The sequence below is a fragment of the Catharus ustulatus genome, chromosome 3 (assembly GCF_009819885.2).
Source record: "Catharus ustulatus isolate bCatUst1 chromosome 3, bCatUst1.pri.v2, whole genome shotgun sequence".
In the NCBI taxonomy this organism is placed as follows: domain Eukaryota; kingdom Metazoa; phylum Chordata; class Aves; order Passeriformes; family Turdidae; genus Catharus; species Catharus ustulatus.
In genome coordinates, this window is record NC_046223.1 from 113,314,171 (window position 1) to 113,337,484 (window position 23,314).

At 40.9% G+C, this 23,314-nt stretch overlaps 1 protein-coding gene across 3 annotated transcripts in view; it reads left to right on the plus strand.

Moving 5' to 3' along the window:
* PTCHD4 (patched domain containing 4) overlaps window positions 1-23,314 on the plus strand; it is an 83,669-nt gene that overhangs the window by 24,661 nt on the left and 35,694 nt on the right. For all 3 annotated transcript variants that reach the window (XM_033056352.1, XM_033056353.1, XM_033056354.1), the window contains exon 2: window positions 69-549. In XM_033056352.1, the coding sequence (XP_032912243.1) occupies window positions 69-549 (481 nt within the window). The remainder of the gene's footprint in view (window positions 1-68; window positions 550-23,314) is intronic.

Here is a 23,314-nt window from a genome sequence, read left to right on the forward strand (position 1 = left end):
GAGCCTGTCACTGCAGCACGTCACAAACACAATAACCACACGCTCACCTTTTCTGCTTTCTCTCCCAGGATGGAAGGAGCAGTTTCATTGGCCACCAGCTCGGAGGGGTCATGGAAGTGCCAAACAGCAAGGACCAGAGAGTCAAATCAGCCAGAGCCATCCAAATCACTTACTACCTCCAAACGTATGGCTCTGTCACCCAGGACCTCATTGGGGAGAAGTGGGAGAGTGAGTTCTGTAAACTGATGCACAAGATGCAGCTGGACCACCAGGACCTGCAGCTCTACTCGCTGGCATCCTTTAGCCTCTGGAAGGACTTCCACCAGACCAGTCTTTTGGCCAGGGGCAAGATTTTGGTGAGCCTGATGCTGATTCTCCTGACTGCTACCCTCTCGAGCTCCATGAAGGACTGCCTGCGTAGCAAACCTTTCCTGGGACTGCTGGGAGTACTCACTATCTGTATTTCCAGTGTCACTGCGGCAGGGATATTTTTCATTACTGATGGAAAATATAATTCTACTCTGTTGGGAATCCCTTTCTTCGCTATGGGTAATTATTTATCTTCATAATAATAGGATTAACAGAGTTTAATGACAGAATTGTAAATTACATCCTGGGTTATAAAGTGCAGATTTTACTTTGAGTGAAAGTCTAAGTCATTTTCATCTCTCTAAATTGATCTGTGCTTTGCCAAAAAAAAAAAAAAAAAAGAGAGAGAGAGAAAGAAATTATAATAAAAAAGAAAAAAAATATGAAAGAAAAATAGAAACAAAACAAAGCAGTAGCAACAATAAAAAGCAAATGGCATTCCTGGAATCTCAGCCAACATGAGAGAGGGGCAGTTTTATTGATCTCTGTTACAGAATGAAGGAGAAATTGTTATTGAAAACTAGTCAGCTCAGCAGACAAAATGGATATGTGTTGACCCAACTTTGATGGGAGGCCAGCCAAAAGAGTAAGTTAAGCAGGAGGGTACCAAGGAAGGGCAGATTTTAATATCCTTCCCAAGAAGGGCTTTTCTTTGAGCTCTGCCTGAAGGGCAGAGTGGGACAGCTTGGTGTAAGAATAAGATTGATGGACTTTATCTCAGAGAGGAGATTACAGTTGTGGTGTTTGCCAGGCTTTGAGCACAGGGGCCTGTCAGGATCTGTGGCGTGTAATCCCTTGGTTTGTGAAATCCCAGATCAGCTGCACAGATTTCCTTTGCATTGCACCCAGACAGGGGAAGGTGTGGAAGAAGAACAAATGTAAAACCCAGCTCTTTAGGCAGAAGAATTGCTTTCAATCCTTCTGTTACTGATTAGTTCCAAGCATTCCAGTGCATCCATGTAGCTGATGAGTTTGCTGGGAAGTTGCATTGGAAAGGCGGAGGGGAAGGTGCCCAGCTCAGTTATGGAGGCAGCGTTGTTTTGATCCCTCACATCCAAGTTTGTCAGAATTTTGCCATACCATGAGTCTGAACCCCAGTAACAGCTCTGCAAAATCTTAGTGGTGGCAGACCAGAGCTAAACATTTTCATGCTCAGTTTCTGATGGCTGACAATCTTACCTGTGGCCAGAGCTCTGCATTTTTGCGCCTAATTTCTTAAGTGTCATTCATGCTTCTAGTCCTCAAGACCAAGTACTGTGCTATGATAAGAAGTCAACTAAATATGCAAAGTCACAAGCCAGAGTCAAGGTTTGAAGAGGGGTCTTATACTTTATACCTCAACCTCCCAAAAGACCATATTTTCTTATCTTCCCCTAAGAAAACTCCTGTGGGTATATGCATCCCCAATCCCAACCTCCTATTGAATCTAGCCCCTAATAGTGCCTCTGTGTCACTAAACAAAAAGGCTGAGCTGTGGCCTCATCAGTCCTGCTCTCAGGATCTCTGGAGCAGCTACTTGAGATGGGAAGGAGTGGAATGGAGGTCTTGGTAAAGATTCCAGAAGGGAAAGAGAGGAGAGGGGAAAAGGCCCCAAGGAATTGCATGTTTGGTTCAGCCTCATTAACAGTGATAAACAAGGCTGTGCCAAAGCTTCTAATCCAGTCATCTGAATTGTGAAATTGTGGCTATGGCCCCTGACATGGACTGCCCTGTGCCAGCTCTTCAGATGTTGTGCATGGCTCTGTGGTGTCAGAGGAGCTGATGGAAAGAAAGTGCTGAGATGGGGAAAGGGAAGAAAGCCAGCAGAGAACATGCCAGGTTGTGATGGGTGGATCCTGAGCTGTGTGAGGGATGTGGGTTTAAGAAACAAAGAATGAGGTGAAGAAGGGGTCATACTTGTTATCAGATTTTGGCAACCTTTTCCTTGTGTGTCATGATTTGCATATCAAAGGAGGGACCAAAGGCACTGCCTTGCTTGTGCAGCAAGGTGAACTAAAGGTGAAAAAACCCTGAAGTGATGAAAAGCACCTTCCCTAAATTGTGCATTCCTCTGCTGGTGTCTCTTTTCAGGTGGTTGGAGAGATGGGTAGCACATTCTCTTTGCTTGACAGGTCCCAGACTTGTCACTCCCAGGGAGCTCCTCAATTTAAACCTCCTCTGCAGCTCCAGGGTGAGGCACAGGTCAGAGTTTCTGAAAGCAGAGTGCCTCAGTTGCTCACCTAGGCAGACCATGACTTTGTTTGCTGTCTTAGGAAAAGTATCATTTATAACTTTCTGTTGTGTTTTGCTCTGTCATTCTTGTCACAGCCACTGCCAAGAGCAAAAGGAAAGGAAAAAACAACCTCTCTTGAAGTGAGATGTTTGCAAGGATTGTTTCTATAATATTATATTGAATGCAATTCAGGTTGAAAAAGTAAACATTTATGTAACTTCTTCAGAAATTTCATTCAGGAGTCTCAGACTAAATTGAAAATATCATTAGAGAACAGCTTGCAATGCTTGGGAGCTGCTGCTTAGAAATATTGAGCAATACTTTTACAATTTAGTGGAGGAAAAAGACAGACAGAATGTCTTACCAAAGTCTAACTGGGTTACATTCTGCAAAGTACCATGTGCCTTTAGTCCCTTAAGGGACACTGCCACCTAATGAGACCTTGCTCTGCCCAGAATACACCAGGGCCTCACTCACCTGGGCAGGGCTCTCTGCTGGAACTGGCTGTCATTGTCTGATCTGACAGCCCAGAGCAGAAAGAGTGAAGACCCCAAGACTGTTGAATCTGTGGGTCAATAAATAACCCTGGCCCATGTTGGACCAGCGTCCCTTGCTGCTGGCACAGCAGAAAGCAAATAGCACATCAAATAATATTTGAGTGAATACAGAAGAAAAAGTGTGCAAGGTGGGGTTTCCCTGAACTGAAAATGCCAGATTTGCAAGTCAAACTTTCAAAGTCAAGTTACTTAGTTTAAAAAAATATGAAACCAGGCAAAAACAGTGACAAAGACCCTGCAAGTACAATGCAGAGTACACAGGCAGCATTAATTCTGGCAGCTCCCAGCTTTGGAACACTTCAACCTGACATTTGCAAACCATCCATTTAAAGTACATTTGTTTGGTCAAAAATATGCAGTTTCTTCTAGCATTCACTTTTCAAAGGATTAATTTTAATGGAAATTTTGTGATTTTCTGGGCTTGTCCTTTTCTCTGCAAGGGTGGCAGGATGCTGCCATCTGAATGATGGCAATTCTTCTTGCAGTGCAGAACTTCTGTGGGTTTCAGTAGGTGACAGAAGCCTATAGAAAAGTGGAATGTTTAATATTTTCCTAAATTTAGACTGAATGACCTCTACCATAATTATTTGCTGTAGTCCTGCTGTGAGGGAATGGTCTGCTGGGATAAAGCACTTCTCTGCTGTACTGGGGAAAGTGTGTTAGCTCAGACTGGCTTTTCTTTATCCTTGAAGGTGAAAAATTTCAGCCTTATGTTAGGCATGAGGATAGTAGTGGGAAATCCTGCTCTGACTCCCCCTTCCCAACCACAGTTGCCTCAGCCAGATGCTTTGGAAGAAGTTTCCTCAGTACAGTGTCTACCACAGCATTTTCACAGTCATTCAGGAGAAACTCTTCAGGAAGGTCCCCTGCAAATAATTCTCTGTCTGCCAGGATCCCCTGCAAACAGGAGCAATGGAGGCTGGTTTTTAGCTGTTCACACCCCAGACAAATGGAAGAATGTTGTGAGTTAATGCAAAGGTGGTGCTTCTTTAGCTTCAGAGCTTCCATGCTTATTCACTGAATTAGGCCTAAATGTTTTATTTGTCTTCTTTTTTTTTTTAGTCAGAATTTAACAACTTGCATGTGAAATCAGAATATGAGACTGTTCTACCTTGCATTTCTCTTCTGGGACAAATAAAACTTGCAGTTTCTTCAACAAATTTAACATCAGCAGAGCTGTCACAACTGGCTGTGTTTCAGACAGAGGATAGAGGGTCATATAATTAAGTTTCAGATTTGCTCTAGCCCTGGTTAGATGTTCACATCTGCCTTTTGTGTTTAGATTCATATGCAATTTCAAAGGGGTGTTATGTACGTGACATAATTATGGTTTCCCATGCCTAATCATCACTAATTAATATAACCAGAAGGTTAACTACATAATTGAGATATTATTGCTCCCATGATCTGCTTTTTAATGCACAGGAACCAGACTGATATCACCAGGGAGATAATGATTTAACTCAGCTGAGGTCCTGACTGTGTATTTTTAAATGCAGGTGTACCAATTACATCATTTTACATTGCAATTATTTTTTGGCCATGAAGAACTTCATTATATAGATCAGTGGAAATCTTATGATAAAAAACCACCTACAATACAATTACAGTGTAATTATGATTCTTGTACTATAAAGGGTACATGTTTCTTAGAAGGCTGGATTCATAGTGGATGGATAAATATTTCCTGTCATTTGTAAGGCCAGACCAAAGTCCATGAGATGTTTGTGGGAACAGTGACTAACTCTTCAGAGAGCATTAATCTCACTGAGTGCCCTACCACACATTGCAGTGTTGCTGCCACTTCTGCCAGTAACCACACTGCTGGTAGAGATGTAGTAAAGAGATACAACAACTTTAAGAACCAATAGCTGCCTGCATCCAGCAGTAGCCCCATGCCTGATGTAAGAGCTCAAGATGGATGGCAGAGATTGTACTTTCAATGCAGATTTTTTTGTTAAAATTTCCCATTATTCCTTCCCTGGAGCTGTCCAAATGGAAGGAGGAATCAAGACAGTAACAGACAAGACTCCAGGCAGTTATTAGCATTTCAGATAGAAGCCATCTAACCTCTTTCAGATGGCAGTTGTTGAAATAATGACTGGTGATCACCTTTCAGTAAATTTGAGATGTCACAGTATTATATTAGCAGCAGAGTCATGGAAAATTGCAGAAAAAAGTCCTAGTTCAGACGAGAAATTATTTTTTTCAAACCTCAGAAGACAAATGTGAGAGCCAAAGTACAGGCTGTCACCAGTTTACCTGAGTATCGCAATATTCTAACCTTTACTTTGAGAAATGGACTTTCTGATTACAAATGTGACAGAAACATTTCGAGAGTGACTCAGACTATGGGTTTGTGCTTTTGATGCAACAGTAAAGCAAATCCCATATGAATCTCATGTTGCACCATCACTTCCTATCTGGATGAGGAGCAAGAGATCAAACATTTAGAGGAAAGAGACCTCCTAAAATAAACCCCCACCCCTCCATGCCTTAGAAATGCAGTGAATCTGTTGTTTGCATGTAACAGCAGTTCATGTCCCCACTCATTCAGCAGATCTTTAAGGGCTTGGAAGTGCCTTGTCCTTAATTATAAAATTTCTGTTATTGACTTTTACAAAGGAAAATGGGAAAAAGAAAAAGACAAAACTCAAACCAAAACAAAGTCAACAGGGAAAGAAATTGGAAGATTTAAAAATGTTTAAGATTACTTATTTGGATGGGCATCTAACACAAATAATTCATATGAATGGGTTTAGAAATTCTCCATATCTGTATATTTGTAAAGTTGATTTCCCCATAACATGGTGTATTTCCTAACAAGTCTATTTCCTGTTACAGTAGGTGGGATTTTTTTCATTTCTATAAGAAAGAAATGTCACTCAAGAACAATCTTTTCTGGAATTTGAGTAGAACACTAAAGCCTTTCTGGGATAATCTACTGCACTTGCACCATGAAGCCTGGTCCTGCAGCTATGTCCTGAAGTGATGATGATTAGGGAGATGCAACTGGTCTGGGACTATCCTCTCCTTAAACAGAGCTGAGAGGAGATGATCCCTGAGCAAGTCCTTTGGGCCTTCTCACACCCAGCAGAAAGGGATGCATGAAACAACCCAGCCAGCCTCAGCCCAAGCAGCAGGGTTTGTGGGACCCAATCCAGCTGTCCCAAATATTCCCCCCTTAAGTGAGTGGCACAATCTCAATTTCCTTTGCAGGCAATAGAGAGAAATAGTAAAGTCCAGAGCTGTTTGGAAAATTTTTGGAGATGAGCTGTGTTAATCTCTGGAAGGTTTTATCCATCTCTGAAAAAGGGTGACTTCTTAGACTTTAACACCTGAGGTTTTGTGGTTTACAGGTGGTAAAATAGGCTCATTGCTAGACTGGGTTATTTAAGGTTCTTTATTGGATGCACTTTTTCTGCTTGTTGATCTCATTTAGGCTGGACATTTAGTTTGGACACAAGAAAGAATTTCTTCACAGAAAGGGTGATTAAGCATTGGAACAGGCTGCACAAGGAGGTGGCAAAGTCACCATCCTGGAGGCGTTTAAGGAACAGCTGGATGAGGCACTCAGGTATACTTGACATGGTGGTGTTGAGTCACAGGCTGGACTCAGAGGTCTTTTCCAACCTAATGGGCTCTGTGATTCTGTTATACATAAGTTATACATAAGTTCTAAGATATAGACACATATCAGAATCCCTCAGAGATGTAATTCTAGCCCTTATTTACCTGTAGAGACTTTTCAGAAGGTCTCTTATCGACCCAAATGTCATCCTCCAGGGATGGTGGGGCTGCAGGGCTGCAGGGCTGCAGGTCAGTGGCTCTGAGGCTCAGCACAGGTTGAAGCATTCACCTGTGGACCACTGCCCAAGCACAGATCATCACTGCCAGGGCAAATACAAAATACATTCCCTGTGTTTGTTGCTTGAGAAAAGGCAGGTGAAGTCTGGCTTCTTCTGTGTCTAGTTGGAACTCAGTTAACCCATTTGTCCCGAGAGAAGTCTCCAAATAGTGTTGTCTGTTACTGTTGTTAGTATTATTAAAACATTTTCCTCAGCTCTCCACCTGCAGCTAACAGGCTGGTAGCTGTCATTTGAAATGCTTCTAATTTGCTGCAAGCATTTCTAAAATCCTTTAGAAAAAGTAAATTGATTTGAGAAGAGACCACGATTTAAGCTAAAATGTAAAAGGCTGAAAAGAATGATTTGCTTTTGCACTTCAAATGTATGATCACTACTCAGTCAATACACCAATTTAGTTCTGATAGAAAAGGATATTTCCTCTTCAGATGCTTCACACATTTGTCTGAACACCTCTTGCTTTCATTTTTCTACCTTTTCATGGCAATGCTCATTCCTGCGACTGGATTATTTAAGGTCCTTTATTGGATGCATCTTTTCTGTGTGTTGATCTCATTAAAGCAGGAGTTTCATTCCTTATGCTTAGTATGTATTGATGCACATCACATTTACCTTTGGCTAATTTGGGCTGGAAAGGAGCTGCCTCATGGCAAAAATCATTTAGCTCCATGTGTATCATCCTTAATAGGGCACTGACAAATCCAGCTTCGAACAGCACCAATAGCAATTCCACAACCTGCCTCAACAGCTTGTTCCAGGGCTTAAAAAGCCATACATTTATAAAGGTGTTTCTTGACATTTCCACTGCTGCAGTTAGCACCTATAAACTCCTGGATATGTCTGGCTCAACTGTGGAGTGTAATTTTTCACAGTATCTATGCAAATAATTTTATGGTATTTTATATGTAGGGCTGTGCTTATTTCAGTTTGGATATAATTTCCTGCCAGATCTTTTTCTCACAGATATTTACTATTAGTTCACCCTTTCCTGTGAGCTCCATACACACAGGAAGATTGATAGTGGGTTCTGGTCTCTACAGGATCGTGGTGGATCTTTAGGAAAGAGCAGATGTGGGGCAGGCTGAGGATGTGTCCTGTGTTCTTTGCTGTGTTGTGGGAATATTCAGCCTTGCCCTGCTGTTTCTTTCGAGCTGGGAAGGAAAGGTGTGCTCTGTTACTCAAGGAGGCACAGAGTGAATGTTCTATGCTCCATCAAGCAGGCTGTCTGCTTGCCTTGGATACTGTGACTCTCTGCAGGGAAATCCAAAATTGTGCCTCTGGGTTTTGGGCAAAAACTGAAACCAGCAAATGTATTTGTTTTTTCTCTTGGAATACATTTTGTACAAATCATCCCTGGAATTCACTGTTGTGAGACATGGTTCTGACTCAAAATTCAGAGTGATGAAGAAAAGGTTGGATTTTTACATAGCTGGCTAAAACATCTTCATTATTTTGAATAATATTTCAACACTGAACCATAACCATAAGGAAGATGCATAAAAATTAATGACCATGTTAAAAACCTGGATCAAAAATTGGTACAAAGAAATTTAACTTGTGAAGAAATTTTCCCATATCTGCCTTCTTTTAGTCTGATAATTTTCCCCTGAAGAGTTTGGAGAAGGATACAAAACTCAATAAACCATTTGCCAAATGTTCTAAATCAATATTTATCTGCTATATTCATCTGCAATGTTAAAAACTTTGCATAGAATCAAAGGCTTAAGGGATCTATTGCTAATACCAAACTAACTAAAAAGACTTTACTCAGTATTGTATCATTTATATGTCCTTTGTGCAACCACTACCTAGTTGAGCTTTTAATAATTCAGTCTTTTCTTTCCATTCCTGATCCTTTCTCACTCCATTTCCTTCCTGTGAAGTGTCTTCCCCCTCTGGTAGGATTGCTGCCTGCAGTCACACCCAGCTTGCAGGACCCACGCTGGCTCAGGGCTCACTGCTCCATGCAGCAACAAATGACAGCAGCAGCCCATGTTATTCATGTGCCTGTGTGTTCCTGGCCTTCAGGGAAAGGCATTCCCAGCAGACTTTCCATGTGTTAGTCCTGCTGGATGTGTGCAAACAGGTCATGCTTCATCCACACTCATCTGATGGTGCAATGAGGAAGGAGATGTTATTTTGGATGCCCAAAGTGGAGGGAGAGCTGCAGCAGCTGAAGATGCAGGCACAGGGCTGAACGTGGTGACAACTTCAGGCCTTTGCAGCTGTGGATCACTAAAAATGCTCTGTAGTTTTTGTTCTGCAAGAGTGAGCACACTGTCCTCACTGTCTTGGCTGGTTTTCAGTGAGGATAATTGCATTTGTCTGTTCCTCCAATTCCCCCTGCTGTGCAGGTCAGATGCAGTGCTGGTGAGCACTTCCTGGCTACAAGCGCTGTGCAGGTGCTGCTCTGGGAAGCAGATACTGGTTTTCAACCAGGCATGGCTGAGTTTCACTGGTGAATGCCACATGATGTGGCTCAGCAGTCGCTAAAATCATTCTGAGTTCCCTGAGAACACATAGCTGTGCCTCGGCATGTTGCCCTTGCATTTTCCTGCAGTCATCCCTGGCATTTCAGCACTAGGAAATTTTTGCTCATGCTCTATATTCCTAAAGTCCAAGGAGGAAAAGCATTTCTTTGCAGCCTGATATGATACTTAGACCTGCCCTACCCACATATCCCAATCTATTTCAAATGCATATTTGCCCTGGAAATGTTAAATACCATGGCTTTTCCTGGCGTTATGAACTCCATTGCTGTCGATATCCCACTTTTAAAGGAAATTATTGTGCTAGTATTGCCATGAAACCATTCAGTACTACAGCATTTTACAAACTTTGCAGAAACTCAGAAATCACAGGTACAACCTTCTAGAGGGAGCACTTGTATTGTTCTATAAAGGGGGACCTAATGGCAGATTAGTGCACCTGGTGATATCCCAGAGGGTGAAATTCTGTATTTCTTTAAGTTTCTAGCTGATATTTTTGCTGTTACTCTTGAGAAATGATTATCCTGCAGGGAAGACATAGAGCTGCAAGAAGCTAAAGTGGGGAGGTGCTCTGCATACTGAGTACAGAGCAATGAAACCTTCTGTCCTTCTACCAAACTCTTTAACAAAAAAAGCTCCCTGCTAATGCAGTTTAAACCTTCTAAAACTGGACTGGGAGACTTGGGAACAAAAATCCTGTTTGTGCTTAGAGTAGATATCACTGGAAAAGGAAACTGTGCAAAGAGCAAAATCCAAATCCATCTAAAGCACGATCTTCTTACGGGAGTAGCTGAAAGAGGAGGTTGTAAGGGAGAGATGCTGGCTGCTCTCCTGAGAGCATTACCAGAAAGTGCCTTGTTGGAGCTGTAAAAAGCTGAGTATTTCAGAAAACAACCCACCAGTGCAAATATCCCTCCCATCACACTCCCAGTCAACTTCAAGACACCATTTTTTCCCCTGTAAAAATTGCTGGGCTCACCTCATCTTCTGCTGCAAAAGTAGAATCATAGAGTCACAAAATGGTTTGGATTGGAAGGAACCTTAAGTGTTATCCAGTTCAAATTCCTCTGCCATGGCCAGGGACACCTTCCACTAGACCAGGCTGCTTCAAGCCCTGTCCAACCCAGCCTTAACACTTCCAGGGATGGGGCATCCACAGTTTCTCTGGGCACCCTGTGCCAGGACCTCAGCACCCTCACAGAGAATTTCTTTCTACCATTTAATCTAACCCCACCCTCTTTCAGTTTAATGCCATTTCCCCTTGTCCTTCTCAAAGTCCCTCTCTACATGCCCTTGTAAAATCCCTCTCTGAGCAGCTCAGTGCCTTTTGTGTTGCTTTATGTGGACTTTCGGTGTCTCTCCCATCAGAACTGAGAAACAGTAAGAACTTTATCGTGCAGTTAGCCTGCTTTCAATGAATAACCTTGGTAGGATATTGAAAGAGGGAAGGCTTTACTAATCATAGATGGAGATGTTCTAACACTTCCTTAGGTTATTTGGAGTCAGACAATGCAGTTAATGAAGCAAGTTTCAAAAGATCTCTCTTAGGTGGATTTTGACCTCTAATATACTGATTCTTTCCCTGAAGGGAAAGTAATAGAATCCCTTTATGGACTATTAAAAAAAAAAGGTGTAGAAATTTATGATGATTTTAAATTGGTCAGAAGGTGTTAAAATAATTGGTGGTCAAGGTCGGACAAACAAGACCAAAAGCATAAACTGGGTAAAACAAGGTTAAAATGTCATTTTTATTTTTTTTTTTTAAGTAAAAATCTGCATATGTGGTTCAATTTTATAGCAATGAAATTGATAACCACTTGGGAGCTCTGTTCACAAGCTGAAAAAGACACTTGTCAGCTCTTATATTTCTAGAATATTGTCAGTGCTCCAGGAGACCTTTTCCTGTCTTTTGTGACATCCTTTACCTGACCCTGTCACATTTGCATTCCACTTCCCTAGGACCTGCCACTGTATTGCCAAATGCACAGCAAATAATGCATTCCTTAGGAAATCTTATATTTTAACTATTGAGAAACTCTCAATGGATTTCACTCAAAGTTTATTTGAAATGACGAACATCCTTTTAATTTCTTCCATCAGTGACACAAATATCACTTTCAGTGTCTTTTCCTGGAGCACGTTGCAAGGTTTTTTATTCCCAGAAGGGATTGTTTTACCTGACATGAGTAAGGAAAAGTGAAAGCACCTTGGAAATTTTGAAAAATAGAGACTGATTTCAACCTGCAGATCAGGTTCTTTCACTTTTCCCTTGACAGTGAGTGGAACTGTGAACTGATCCCCTATGAGCTTCAGCAGGCAAATGGAGAGCACTGCTCTTATTGCAAATCCCTCAGCCCTCAGGTGCTCCTCAAAAAGAGGTGCCTCCCAACTTTTCCACCAGCTTTTTCCACCATCTCCTCTGAATTAATTCAAGTACCTTAAAGTTTTCAATTCAAATATCACCAAGTTCCAGCAAAATTAGACTGCTATTTCTTACAAATTTCATTGAAAAGAAATGGTCAAGAATTATGTCAGTAGTTCATGAGTAGGAAATCTTTTATTTCCTGAGGCAAAAAAAAGGGATGACTTTCTAGTTTTCTTAATTTTCAAATTATTTACTTTGCAGTCTAAAACCTCATTTTACTTTTCCTCTGGGGAAAAAAAAAGAAACTGAGAAAAAAGGCCAAGGAATGAAATCAGGGTGTGAGGAAATAAATGAAGGGAAACATCCAGTAGTTACTTTCACTTTTTAAATTCTAAACACAAAAGAAAAAAATACATTTTGTTAGATAAAAGATTTAAGAACAAAAGTTCCAACAACTTTCTTTTCAAAAAACTTAATGCAAAATACAATGACAACAGATGTTTCAACACCATAAATCAAGCATCTATCTCAAAAAATATCGGTATGTTTTATGCCATAAAATGGTTTTCAAGTGTGCATGATATTATGGAAAATATGTCTTATTAGATAAACCTGATTTTTAAAAGTGAATCTCCACGCTTACAGGAGAAAAGAAACCATGCTGGTATAGTCTATTTAAATAATGGCAATTTGATTCACTCTTGCACAACATTTTGATACATACACATATTTGTACTACATTAAATCATTGCAGCTTATATTAAATACAATAATGAAATATTAAATCATAAATGCACACTCTTCCTGCTGGAGAGACATAAATAACCGGGGGAAAAAAATTCTTCTATGGCATTCAACACCTTTCCCCATGTCCTGGAATGAAAAAGAAATCAATAGTAGTAAACTCCTTGGATAATGCAAGGTTTGGCAGATAAAAAATAGCAAAAATGCAGCCGAAGCACATCGTTAAACAGCTCATTTTGTCAACATGTGCTCCATCACAGTTAAGTGCTGGATTATGCATCTAGAAACAAAGAATGTATTCACATTTGCAAGATGAGCAATTGCATCCCCAGAACAAAAAGCAGTGAGATCACAGTAGATAATGCAATGAATATGAATTCCCAGTGTGTTGCTGATGCTAACACGGGAGGAAGAAATGGGAAAAGTTTATTAGGGAAAGAATGGGAAGGTGACATCAGTTGGCAGAATGACTTTAGGAAGGTGTTGGTTGGCATATTGGGTGGACTCACCCAAAAAAATGCAGCTGTCCATCATGTCTGCACATCTCTGTGGCACTGCTGAGCCATTCCTAGAGTACAATTCCAACAGGCTGGAAAACTGGAGTCCACTGGGAGGAATGGGGTGTTCATGCAGCACTCAACTGCTGTGTGGGGTGGGTGGAGATGGCATGACAGCATCCCCATGTCAGGAAAACCACTTGATATGAGAATAATAACACAATTCTATTACAGGGAAAGCAATTTGTCACTGGGACAGTTCTTCAGGGCTTGATGGACCCTATGATTAAAAAAATTCAGACTAAGACTTCATTTTGTAGTGTACAGGTGGGACCTCAGAACTGTGATTTTGATGCAGAAATAAATGGTTGAAGTGATTTGGCATATCATGGAAATAGCTTTCCCTAGTCTCAAAACCCATGAAGTTTCTGTTACAGAAAAACACAAATTTTGTCTTCTGTCTGTGTAACAAATCAGATTTGCTTATGCTCAACCTAAATTTTCAGCTTCTCAACTTTATCACACTATTCCCATTTTATGCCAGCCTTCAGGGAACTTTGGATAATTGTCTTTACTCACCAGACTCCTACAAATATTCTTTCAGAATAATCTTATGCTCATATCTCAGTTGCATATCCATTATTTTGCAAGACTGATAATAAAAACAACTTTGCTATTTAATGGTATTTCGTAAGGCTGTCACATTACAACCAAAATCCAAATTAACTTCCAAAACCTTTCTTATTAGAAAACTGTGATAAGTGCACAAGGCCATCTGACCACTTGATATACAAAATAGTTTTGGTATTCTGCTTCATTTATTCTCAAAACTTTCTAGCTTTTAAGCTTTTCAGAGCAGCTGTGATTCACACAACAAACTCTTCCAGTCCTATATGCTTTTTGTTCATATGAATTCAACATGTGCAGAAAATACTGGAAAGATGTTGTTGTTTGTAAGGCTCACTGGCTTTTGATCACATTCTGCCTGAACTCATACAACAGTAGGACTCCATGAGAGGTTGCACCACAAGGATTTTCTCTGCATCTCTTCTATTGGTTTCTGTTTTCATATCACTTCCTGCTACACATTGGTCTTTAAAACATTTCTCTTCCTGTTACTACCTTGTGGCTGTCCCAACAGAGAGGTGGTAAATGCTCATGTGTCTAATAAAACATGTGTTGCTTTTCAACACAGAGATTAATTTCAGCTACCTTGTTACAGGTATGGCTCTTTAATACTGGTATTTGCTTTCTCCTAGACATGAAAGCTGTTTTTTGTGGTTAGTAACTGCTACCCTCTACCTCTTAGGGTCAGCAGCAGGATTAGTTCTTCACATCTTCAGTTTTTTGCTACCCTTTTTATGTTTTTCCAGCACAAAGTGGCATTGATTCAGTGAGGCTGGCCACAGCATTCCCTTCACACTGGTGTGGTATATGAGAGAGCTGGGTATTTTGGATTTATAAAATACAGTGAAGAGTTCAGCAAGAGTTCAAATTCAAACTCTTCATCAGAATTGTAGCACTTGCTTCTTAACACATGTGCTGGTTTTATGATCATCACAACCTGGATTTCACAACAGATTAGGGCCCATATACAGTCAGATTCTAGCACAGGGCAGGAGTAGGCTGCTGGAAGTTTTCTGTCATCACAGCTCTCCCTTTATGGCTTTCTTTTGGTAACTTGCATTCCTCAGATCAATGCTGGGTACTGGATTTGCAGTATAACAGATTAAGTCAATATCCAAACCATTTGGGAACCTAGTACTTTCTGGAAATCAGAAACTGCTTCTCAGTGCACTCTATTTTAGAAATATTAGCAGCAGGAAGTGATTTTAAAGGGAAATGAAAGAAAAAAAGCAGTTATATTGCTTTTTTTAACATTTTATCCTTGTTACGGCAATTTTACTTGCTGCTGCTGATCACCTTCTAGAGATATGGTCATATTATTTTCTTTCTTTCAAGGATTCCTCTAGTCATAGCTTTTTTCCCACACTTTGTTTTTTGCTTTCAGTACTCCAGGCTTCCCCTGGTCAAGGTAGTTCATCAAATATTCTTCCTTTATCCTTTCTTCCCACAACCTTGTATGCCCTTGGCTCTTCAGAATGAAACTGTGGCCTTTCTTTCTGCTCTGCTTTCAGTTACAGCATTAGATTCCTATTTGCATCAAGTGTATGGCAAGTGACCATGAGCCTCCTCAAACTGGTCTGCAAATCACTCTTTGGTTCCTAAGGAATTCAGGATAACAGTGTTTCCCCACTTCTTCTTTCAGGCAGCATCCTTGTAAATCCCTCTGTGCCAGATGCCTGCTGCCTGCTCTGGTAATCCCCACACGAGGTGACATTGTCAAACCATAATCCACAGTCTCCTTGTTGCCTCTTCCTATTTGCTAACACTGTTCTTTTAACAGTCAAACACAATAATCTTCCAAGTGACAGCTAAGGCCTCAGCTTGTCTGTGTGGAGCAGCAGAGAATCCTAGCAGTCAGTAAGGCTGGAAGGGGAATTTTCTTCCAGCCCCATCCCAGCAATCCTGGGATATGTGCTGCTTGCTCACCCAGGGTCTGGTTTGTGGTGTCTGCCCAGACCAGATCCCAGGATCTGGGAAGGCTGTTTTTGTGAGGAGTGGGAGTAGGACCATTGTGAGGAGCACTAAAGGACCTGACTGGCTAGAAGGTACTTGTCTGTCAACATCCTGATTCAGTTTCCTACATTTTTTGAAATTTCATCATTGCTCTTCAGATGATGTAATTGGTAAAATGAGCCCACCCTTTAGTTTTTGGGTCTGTAGGGTTGAAAACCTACAATGGGCTGCAGTAGTTGTGTTCCTGATTGCCCAGGGAGAGTCTGTCCCTGCTCTTTCAGGCAAAGTCCAGCTCATAGGTTTTTTACCTGTCTCAGACCCCAATCTCATCTGATCTCAGGGAAACAAGAGTGTACAGGAAGGTACTCTGTTGGCTGGACTGAGCTCTGTGTCAGGAAGGACTTGCTAGTTTTGTCCTTGTAAGAGTAGAGAAATGGGAGCATCATTAAATAGGAGATCTCCTTGTACAAGAGACTTCAAAATACTTAACTAAAATTTATCTGTATTTTTTGTGTTAGAAAAAGAAACATGTTGCTTGCTTTGTAGTCAGGCAAAATATGTATGTGGTGTGCCAGAGAAGGGGCTCCTCTACTTCACCCTTCATCAATCTTCCACCTTCCCCAAACCCTTCTCAATAAATCTTGTGGAAATGGCAGAAACCATGCCCTTTTCACTCTGGCTTCTCATTGTTATGGTTAAATTCACAGGATAAGTCCCTCAAAGTCAATGGAATTGCCTCAGAAATTAAACTGTCTGGAATATCTTGCAGCAGATGCGCTGTTGGCTTCTGCTTTGGTAATTGCTGTGCTCATAGCATGGCCCTATTCTCTGAGATCCTTTCCAGGCTCTGAGGATCCTGCAACATGAAATCATTCCAGACACAGACAGAAAGGAAAACAGAAAGATTTCATTAGTGCCACAGAGGAGACCAGGCTTTAGAAATTTAACATGTCCCTTGTGGCTCCCCTGCATGGTCTGGTTTGGGACCAGACCACCCAAGTGTTCCAGAGCCCAGGTGGGAGTAACCACAGAGGAGCCAGATGTCTGCTTGGGAAGGTTCCCAGGGCCTGCCACCACTGCATGAAATGAGAGAAAAAGCCACTAAAACTACTTTCTAATTTGATTTACTTGCAGCTGAAATATCTTCTCTCACTATAAAGCACTTGTTTGCCATAGATGCAGCTGAACTGGGCTGTAATGAGGCCATGGCTTACTTGGCTGAGGAGGGTGTTGCTGCAGAGGTGGAGGTGCATTGCAGCACTGAGGCAGAGCTGTTTCCTTCATGTCTGGCTGTAAGCCACCACCAAAACTCTGTCAGGAGGACTGAGGCAGCTGTTCTAATGCTATATATGTCTATACTGTGCACTCTGGGACCTCCATTCAAGGGCAGATTAGCATTTAAAGAGGATAACAAAGGGTAGCAGCTGGCTCATCTGCTGGTCTACACCCAGACACACTCACCCAAAGAGCTACAAGCAAGAAAGAATAACCATATCCACTTTGGAGAGCCATAATGATATTGGGAAGGTCAGAGTCTTGCTGGAAGTACCTCAGACTCACTAGACATTGGCTGATAAAGGGGAGTTGAGGAAAATTCTTTTGCTCAATGAAAAGATAAATGAGCAAGAGATCAGCCCTGGTGCCAGCAAAACCGCTACAGGGACAAGTTTCACCAGAAAGGTATCAACAGAAATGGCAAATAGTTTAATAATCCCTAGCTGATATCAGCATCTTTCTGTTCAAATCTCTAACTGAAGTCACAGAATAATTAACCTTGGCTGGGTTATAAGATCAGCAATGTCCTGAAGAGACTTGCACTGAAAGAATATTTACTGTCACATTTGTGGGTAGGAAAATCACAACAAATTCTTACTAGAAAGTTGACATACGGCATTTCACAGATAAGGGAGCATTTATAGGAATGGAATATGCTAAAGGTGAGATATAAGGGCTGAGCCTTGTAAAAGAACTCTTTTTTTAGTCTCTGGTATAGGTGCAAAGTGCATCCAGAGTCACCAGAGGGATGAGGTCCCCAGGGGAGTAGCACACTGTGGAACTATGTCTATCCAGGCACCAAGGATTTGTTTTTTACCTTAAAACACACAGCTCCACTGCCATGTGCCTTCACACCAGGCAAGGCACTGCTCCCCCAGGAAACACCAGCAGGCAGTTTTGCACATGTTCCTGCCTCATGGAGTGATTTTGTGAAGAGACTCTCATTTTTTGGCTTAGTGGCTGCCAGCACATCTGGTACAGGCAAACAGCAGCCGTCATTGCAAGACTATTGATAAGGCTTTATCCTGTTTCATCCTCCAGCTTTGCAATGTATTTAAGTAAGGAAAACCTCCAAAGTTACCACTTAAATATGGATTAAATCCAGATTTGCTCCTTTAAGCATGTTTTTTGAGTAGATAAGGAGGTTAAAACTTCTGGGCTTTTGATCTGAGAGCTGAGCCTCAGACACAGAGCAAGAAAATATAAGGTCCTTTATGCTCCTCTGCCAGTAACACCAACATGAAAATGAAGCATCTGCCTAATAGGAAGAAAGTGTGGTGAGAAATAGTTTAGTTGAAAGTGTGTCCTTGAATGGGTGAAAATGCTCAAGATGAAGCTCACGGCAGGAAAAAAAAAAAAGAAAAAAAGAAAAACAAACCACCCCAAAAGAGACAAAACTTGAAGTTTTATCTATTCTGCTGAAGTTATAAGGTTTCAATTTCTTCTTTGTGTTAGCTAAAATGTTTTGAATATCCTTCTATAGAAATAAATTCCTACTCTGACAGAAGAAAAGGCAAAAGTGATATATCTCAGAAGCAGCTACTGTGATGATACTGTAGTTATGATGAGACAATAACGTTGCAGTTAACTTTGAGACCATTTTCATGCCCATTTTTCACATAACTGGCAGTTCACTTAAATGATGGAGTTATATTTTTTATTATTTATTTCTTGCTTAATAAGCCCATTTTGTGGCATAGAAGAAGTAACAAAAGCATTTTAGTCTAAAATACAGGTGTATGGAAACAGCTTAAAAATTATAATATAATTGAATTCTATTACCCTCTACAAGCAGTTTTACATAATGAAGTTTACAGCCATGGATGCATATTTGGAAACTTTTGCAGTGATCATATATGGTTATAAAATGGTCACATATACTGGCAGATCTGGTGGGAAACCAAAGCCAGATGTCTTAACTATTAGTGGCTCTTCCTTCAGATGGCATTTCAGCTCTGTGGAAGGGCCTGTGCTCAAAAGCTGCAGTCCACTCATTCTTATTTATTCTAAATAAAATATTCAAGAAATGGATTAGCATATGGCATCTTGCTGCTTTGCTCATCTAGGGGTTTATTATAATTTCTGCTTTAGCTTTCTGTCCTTCCAACATACCCTGAACTCCAGTATAAAAAGGAACAAGCTGAAAGTAGGAATCTTCGACTTATGATTTAAAATAGGAATCTGATAATTAATGAATTAGAATAGAAACATTGCTGTCTATTTTAAGCCAAATGAAATAAAGAGGCTAGGGGCGTCCTTTAATAACAGTAAACATGGAACTCTAATTTCTTTTTATGCTCTGTGATCACATACAAAAGATCTAATATAAATAATTGCATTAGATGTCCTATTTTTGGAAAAATGCATAGCTAGTATTTAGGAAGACTCTTATTGCTCTGATTTATCTATTAATGAAGCAAAACCCAGTTAATTACCTAATTTGCATGATATTTTATATCCACATATATGCTGGGATGAGCACTGGGGAGAGGTTTTCATCAATCCATTTTTTAATAAGCTGATGAAGTTGGCTGGGCTGGCACTGCAGATCAAATCATTGTAAGTTTTTCTCTTTCTACATGGAGAATTTGTGATCAAGGTACAGATCAAACGAGGTTGTAGGTGAGGAAGGCAAGACCTTTCCTCCTCCACTGCCAAGATCCTGTTCTGGATCTGTGAATCAGGAGCTTGTTTGATGTCCCACACTCTTGTCCCACAGCCTTGAGTGAGGATATTGTAGCTCGTAGATTCCTGTCTCTCACCTTCTTCCCTGCCTGCTCCTCTACCCCACTGCTCTGAGGCAGCACAGGACCCTGGAAAATGCCAGCCAGAGTCACTCCAATCAAGGTGGGAAGTGGCAGGTCTGCTGCTGCTTTTGCACCCTTTTTACATCCCACCTTCATGCTCTGGGATGTTTCTTCCCACTCGTTGTCTGTCCCACTCTTTTCAGCCCATTGTGCACCCATGATTGTGTGCTTGCTCTCCCATGTGTCTGTCAGGAGCTGCTGCCTCAAGGAAAAAGAGACACAATTTTCCCTGAGGGCTTCCCAAGGCCTGTGCAGCAGAGGGTCTGACTTGCCATGTGAAGCAGATTTGTACAAGAATGCATCTTCTCTGACCTTAACTATTTAAAACCAAAGTAAAGTAATTTCATGATTATGAAGCCGCACTATTTTGACTAAAATTTTGGTCCAAACCCGAAGTGCGGCTTATAATCAGGTGTGGCTTATATATGGACAAAGAATGAAAAGTTGCTCTTTTAGTTTGGAGGATAGGTGTCTACTAAGAAAGGTAGGAGCCTCTCTTTGAAATGGAGAATGTAAATCCCCTCCCTCCAAATTATTATAATTTTGAAATCAAGGGGCTTTCAGGCAAAGATATGGGAATTAGGAATAACAGTTCTTTACTAGGGAAATTAAAATAGAAATACAGCACTACAAAGAAACAAACTCCAAACCCTGACACAGTCAGAGTACAACCTGACACCCCGTCCAGGCAGGGTGTTGGCAGCAGTCCCATTCCATGGTGGCTGCATCCTCCTGCAGTGACAGATGTGGCTCAGTTGGAGCAGTGCTCCTGTACAAGGTGCAGTTTCCCTCCGGAGCTCCAGTGGTGATGTGGAGAAATCCGGTTTTCCTCTGGAGTCCAGTGGAGAAAGGGCTCCCTTAGTGTCCCAAAACCTCTGTTTTTATCTTGGTAAGAAATGTTGGGCTCTTCCCCCTGGCTGGAGCAACTTTCAGTGGGATGCAGTAATTTTATCAGTGCCACAGTGGGACTCAATGGGCCATTAGCAGAAAATGACTGGCTGGAGGAAGGAAGGGTTGTGAAAAGATAAAGAACAATGCCCTGCCTGGTTTCAATGGATGGCCCATTAGCAGAGTATCTCCCACAGAGATAAGGATTACTGCCCCCACTCTCAACAGATGGTGATAGAACAGATACCTTTTATCACACTCTGTATTGTAACATGCAGCTTATAATCAGGTGCGGCTTATGTATGGACAAAGAATGAAAAGTTGCCAACACCCAGAAGTGCAGCTTATACTCAGTGCAGCTTATAATCATGAAATTACTGTACTTGGTTCCAAACCAGCATGCTGTCCAGGCTGAGCCTGCCATGGCCAGGTAGAGCAACACCCCCAGGGACTGCTTCTTCTCACACCCAGGTGAGAACTGAAAATAGTTTTGAATCCCTATTCATCTTCTCATCTCTCTGTTTTGGACAAGAGAGGGAGCTAAGGACAGCAAGTTTTGTGTATAAACTAAACTCTGCATGGCTAAAGTTGACTGAGAGATTAGTTTTATCCTCGGGGTTTCTGAAATACTCTCACATGCTCTCTGAGATAAATTGCTCATTCTGGAGACTCAGCTACAGCATAAAAGTTAAAACCAGCTAAAAAAATTATTGCCCTAATTACATTGGATCATATATCGAAGTATGGTAATTTGAGTGCTGAGTCACCAAGACTGCTGAGAAAAAAGAAGTTTTTACTATTAAAAAAAATTGGTGAAGTCTGTGTTTTCGGGTTTAAATCCAACATTGGGAACAAGAGAAATAAAACCACATTGGCTTATGATCTAATCAATGCAATTTTGCTTGATTTTAATCCACTATTTTAAAATACTCTTGGAGTTTTATTCAGATTGTTTTACCTTTGTGTCTAAGATGAGTTTTAACAACTAACAAGAGGATTGAAGCTCAAAGAGCAATTTGAGCTCCTTACTATAGGGCAGAAAGATTTTAGACCCAGTGGAGAGTGGTAAATGCCTTCATAAAAGTTCATCTTAGCCATTCAAAACTTGGTTTTATAGACCAATTAATTGTCTTAACTCTTTTTATAATTGCTAGTCACAAGCAGTTGCCCTAGAAAGTGATAAATCTCATGTATTTTACCTACCTAGTGTTATGGTGAGGTGTTTGTGTCTATCAGATGACCATAGCTAGACTCTGACAACTGATCTAGACCAGATGCACAACTTTCAGATCTCTAAAATCAGTGAAATTAATCCCACCTAGACTGATGCAGTAGATAAATTTCTGCATGTTCCTAGATTTAAAACTGCATTGTGTTTAGAGCAGGCAAAGGACATATTTTCACTCCAATTTTCTAAAGCACTCTATTCAAAGCTGAGCGGGGAAAAGGGAAGGGTGATTTGTTTGAAATATTGTAGAGGAGGAGTTATGAAATCACAGATTGGCAAGACATTGACATTTTTAGCTTGTTGACATTAAACATGAATGTCATTTAAAGATAACACCTGCCTGAAAAAGCTTGCAAATGGTGTTGTTTAATACCAGTGGAAGCAAGCAGAAAACCTATTAACTTCAATTAGTATTTACATCAGGACACCCATAGTTCAATGAAATGCCTCCTTTAATGAAAATCTTTAATACTTGTGTTAAATATGACTAAAGTCTCCTGAAGAAGAATGGGCTCAGGAGACATTTAATGGTTGTGCTGAATTAAGGTGTTTTGAGCAATGCCAGAGGACAAGAGAACAATGAAATGACCATTTTCATTAAGAGCTCTTGTAAGAGACCAAGGACATGCCTGAACTGCTCCCATGCAGACTTGCTTTTACAGTCAGTGGGGAGAAGGACACAGCTACAAAGGTCAGTCATGGCTCTTATGGTCTCAAGAGGATACAGAGCATCTGCTGCTCCTTTGCTGCAGAGAAGAAGGCTTTCCTCAGCTTGGACAGCTCCACCAGCGAGTGTCTGTGCCAACATCCCTATCATAAACATGTGGCCTCACTTTCCTGCTTGGATGGAGAGATCCTCCCTCGATATTTTTACCTGAACATCGTTTCTGGGTTTTACCTCCAGCAGTGTGTGGCCTGAATAACCTGGTTTGTGCCAGGTCATTGTTCTTCTACAACTTCTCTGAGAATAATGTGAGATCTGTGTAGCTTTCATGCTCGTGATACATCCCTCTCATTCCATGCCATGTAAACATTTTAAGAGATAAAGATACTTCCAAACACTGGTTTTAAATAGATCTTGGCTGCATTGAAAAATGTCCTGGCAGCCTTGGTCTCCTTGCACTTTGAAAGGGAGGACAAATTCCTTTTTGTTGATAACAAAGAAAGAAAACAAGATGATAACAGTCTCAACTCAATTCTAAGAGTAATTGCAAACTTTCTCTATTTTCTAAATGTCTTCCTGAGCTTAGTCCAATTATTGCTTGTGGGAACTTTTGATATTTTGATCCAAATTTCCTAGTTGCCAGGCAGACAATGAAGCAGGGCTAGATCATGATGAAAAGGAAAATGTAATCCAAGGGATTTCACTATCAGCTTAACTACTATTATAAAAACATAGAATAAATAAGACAACATTGACACATAAAAATCTGCAGC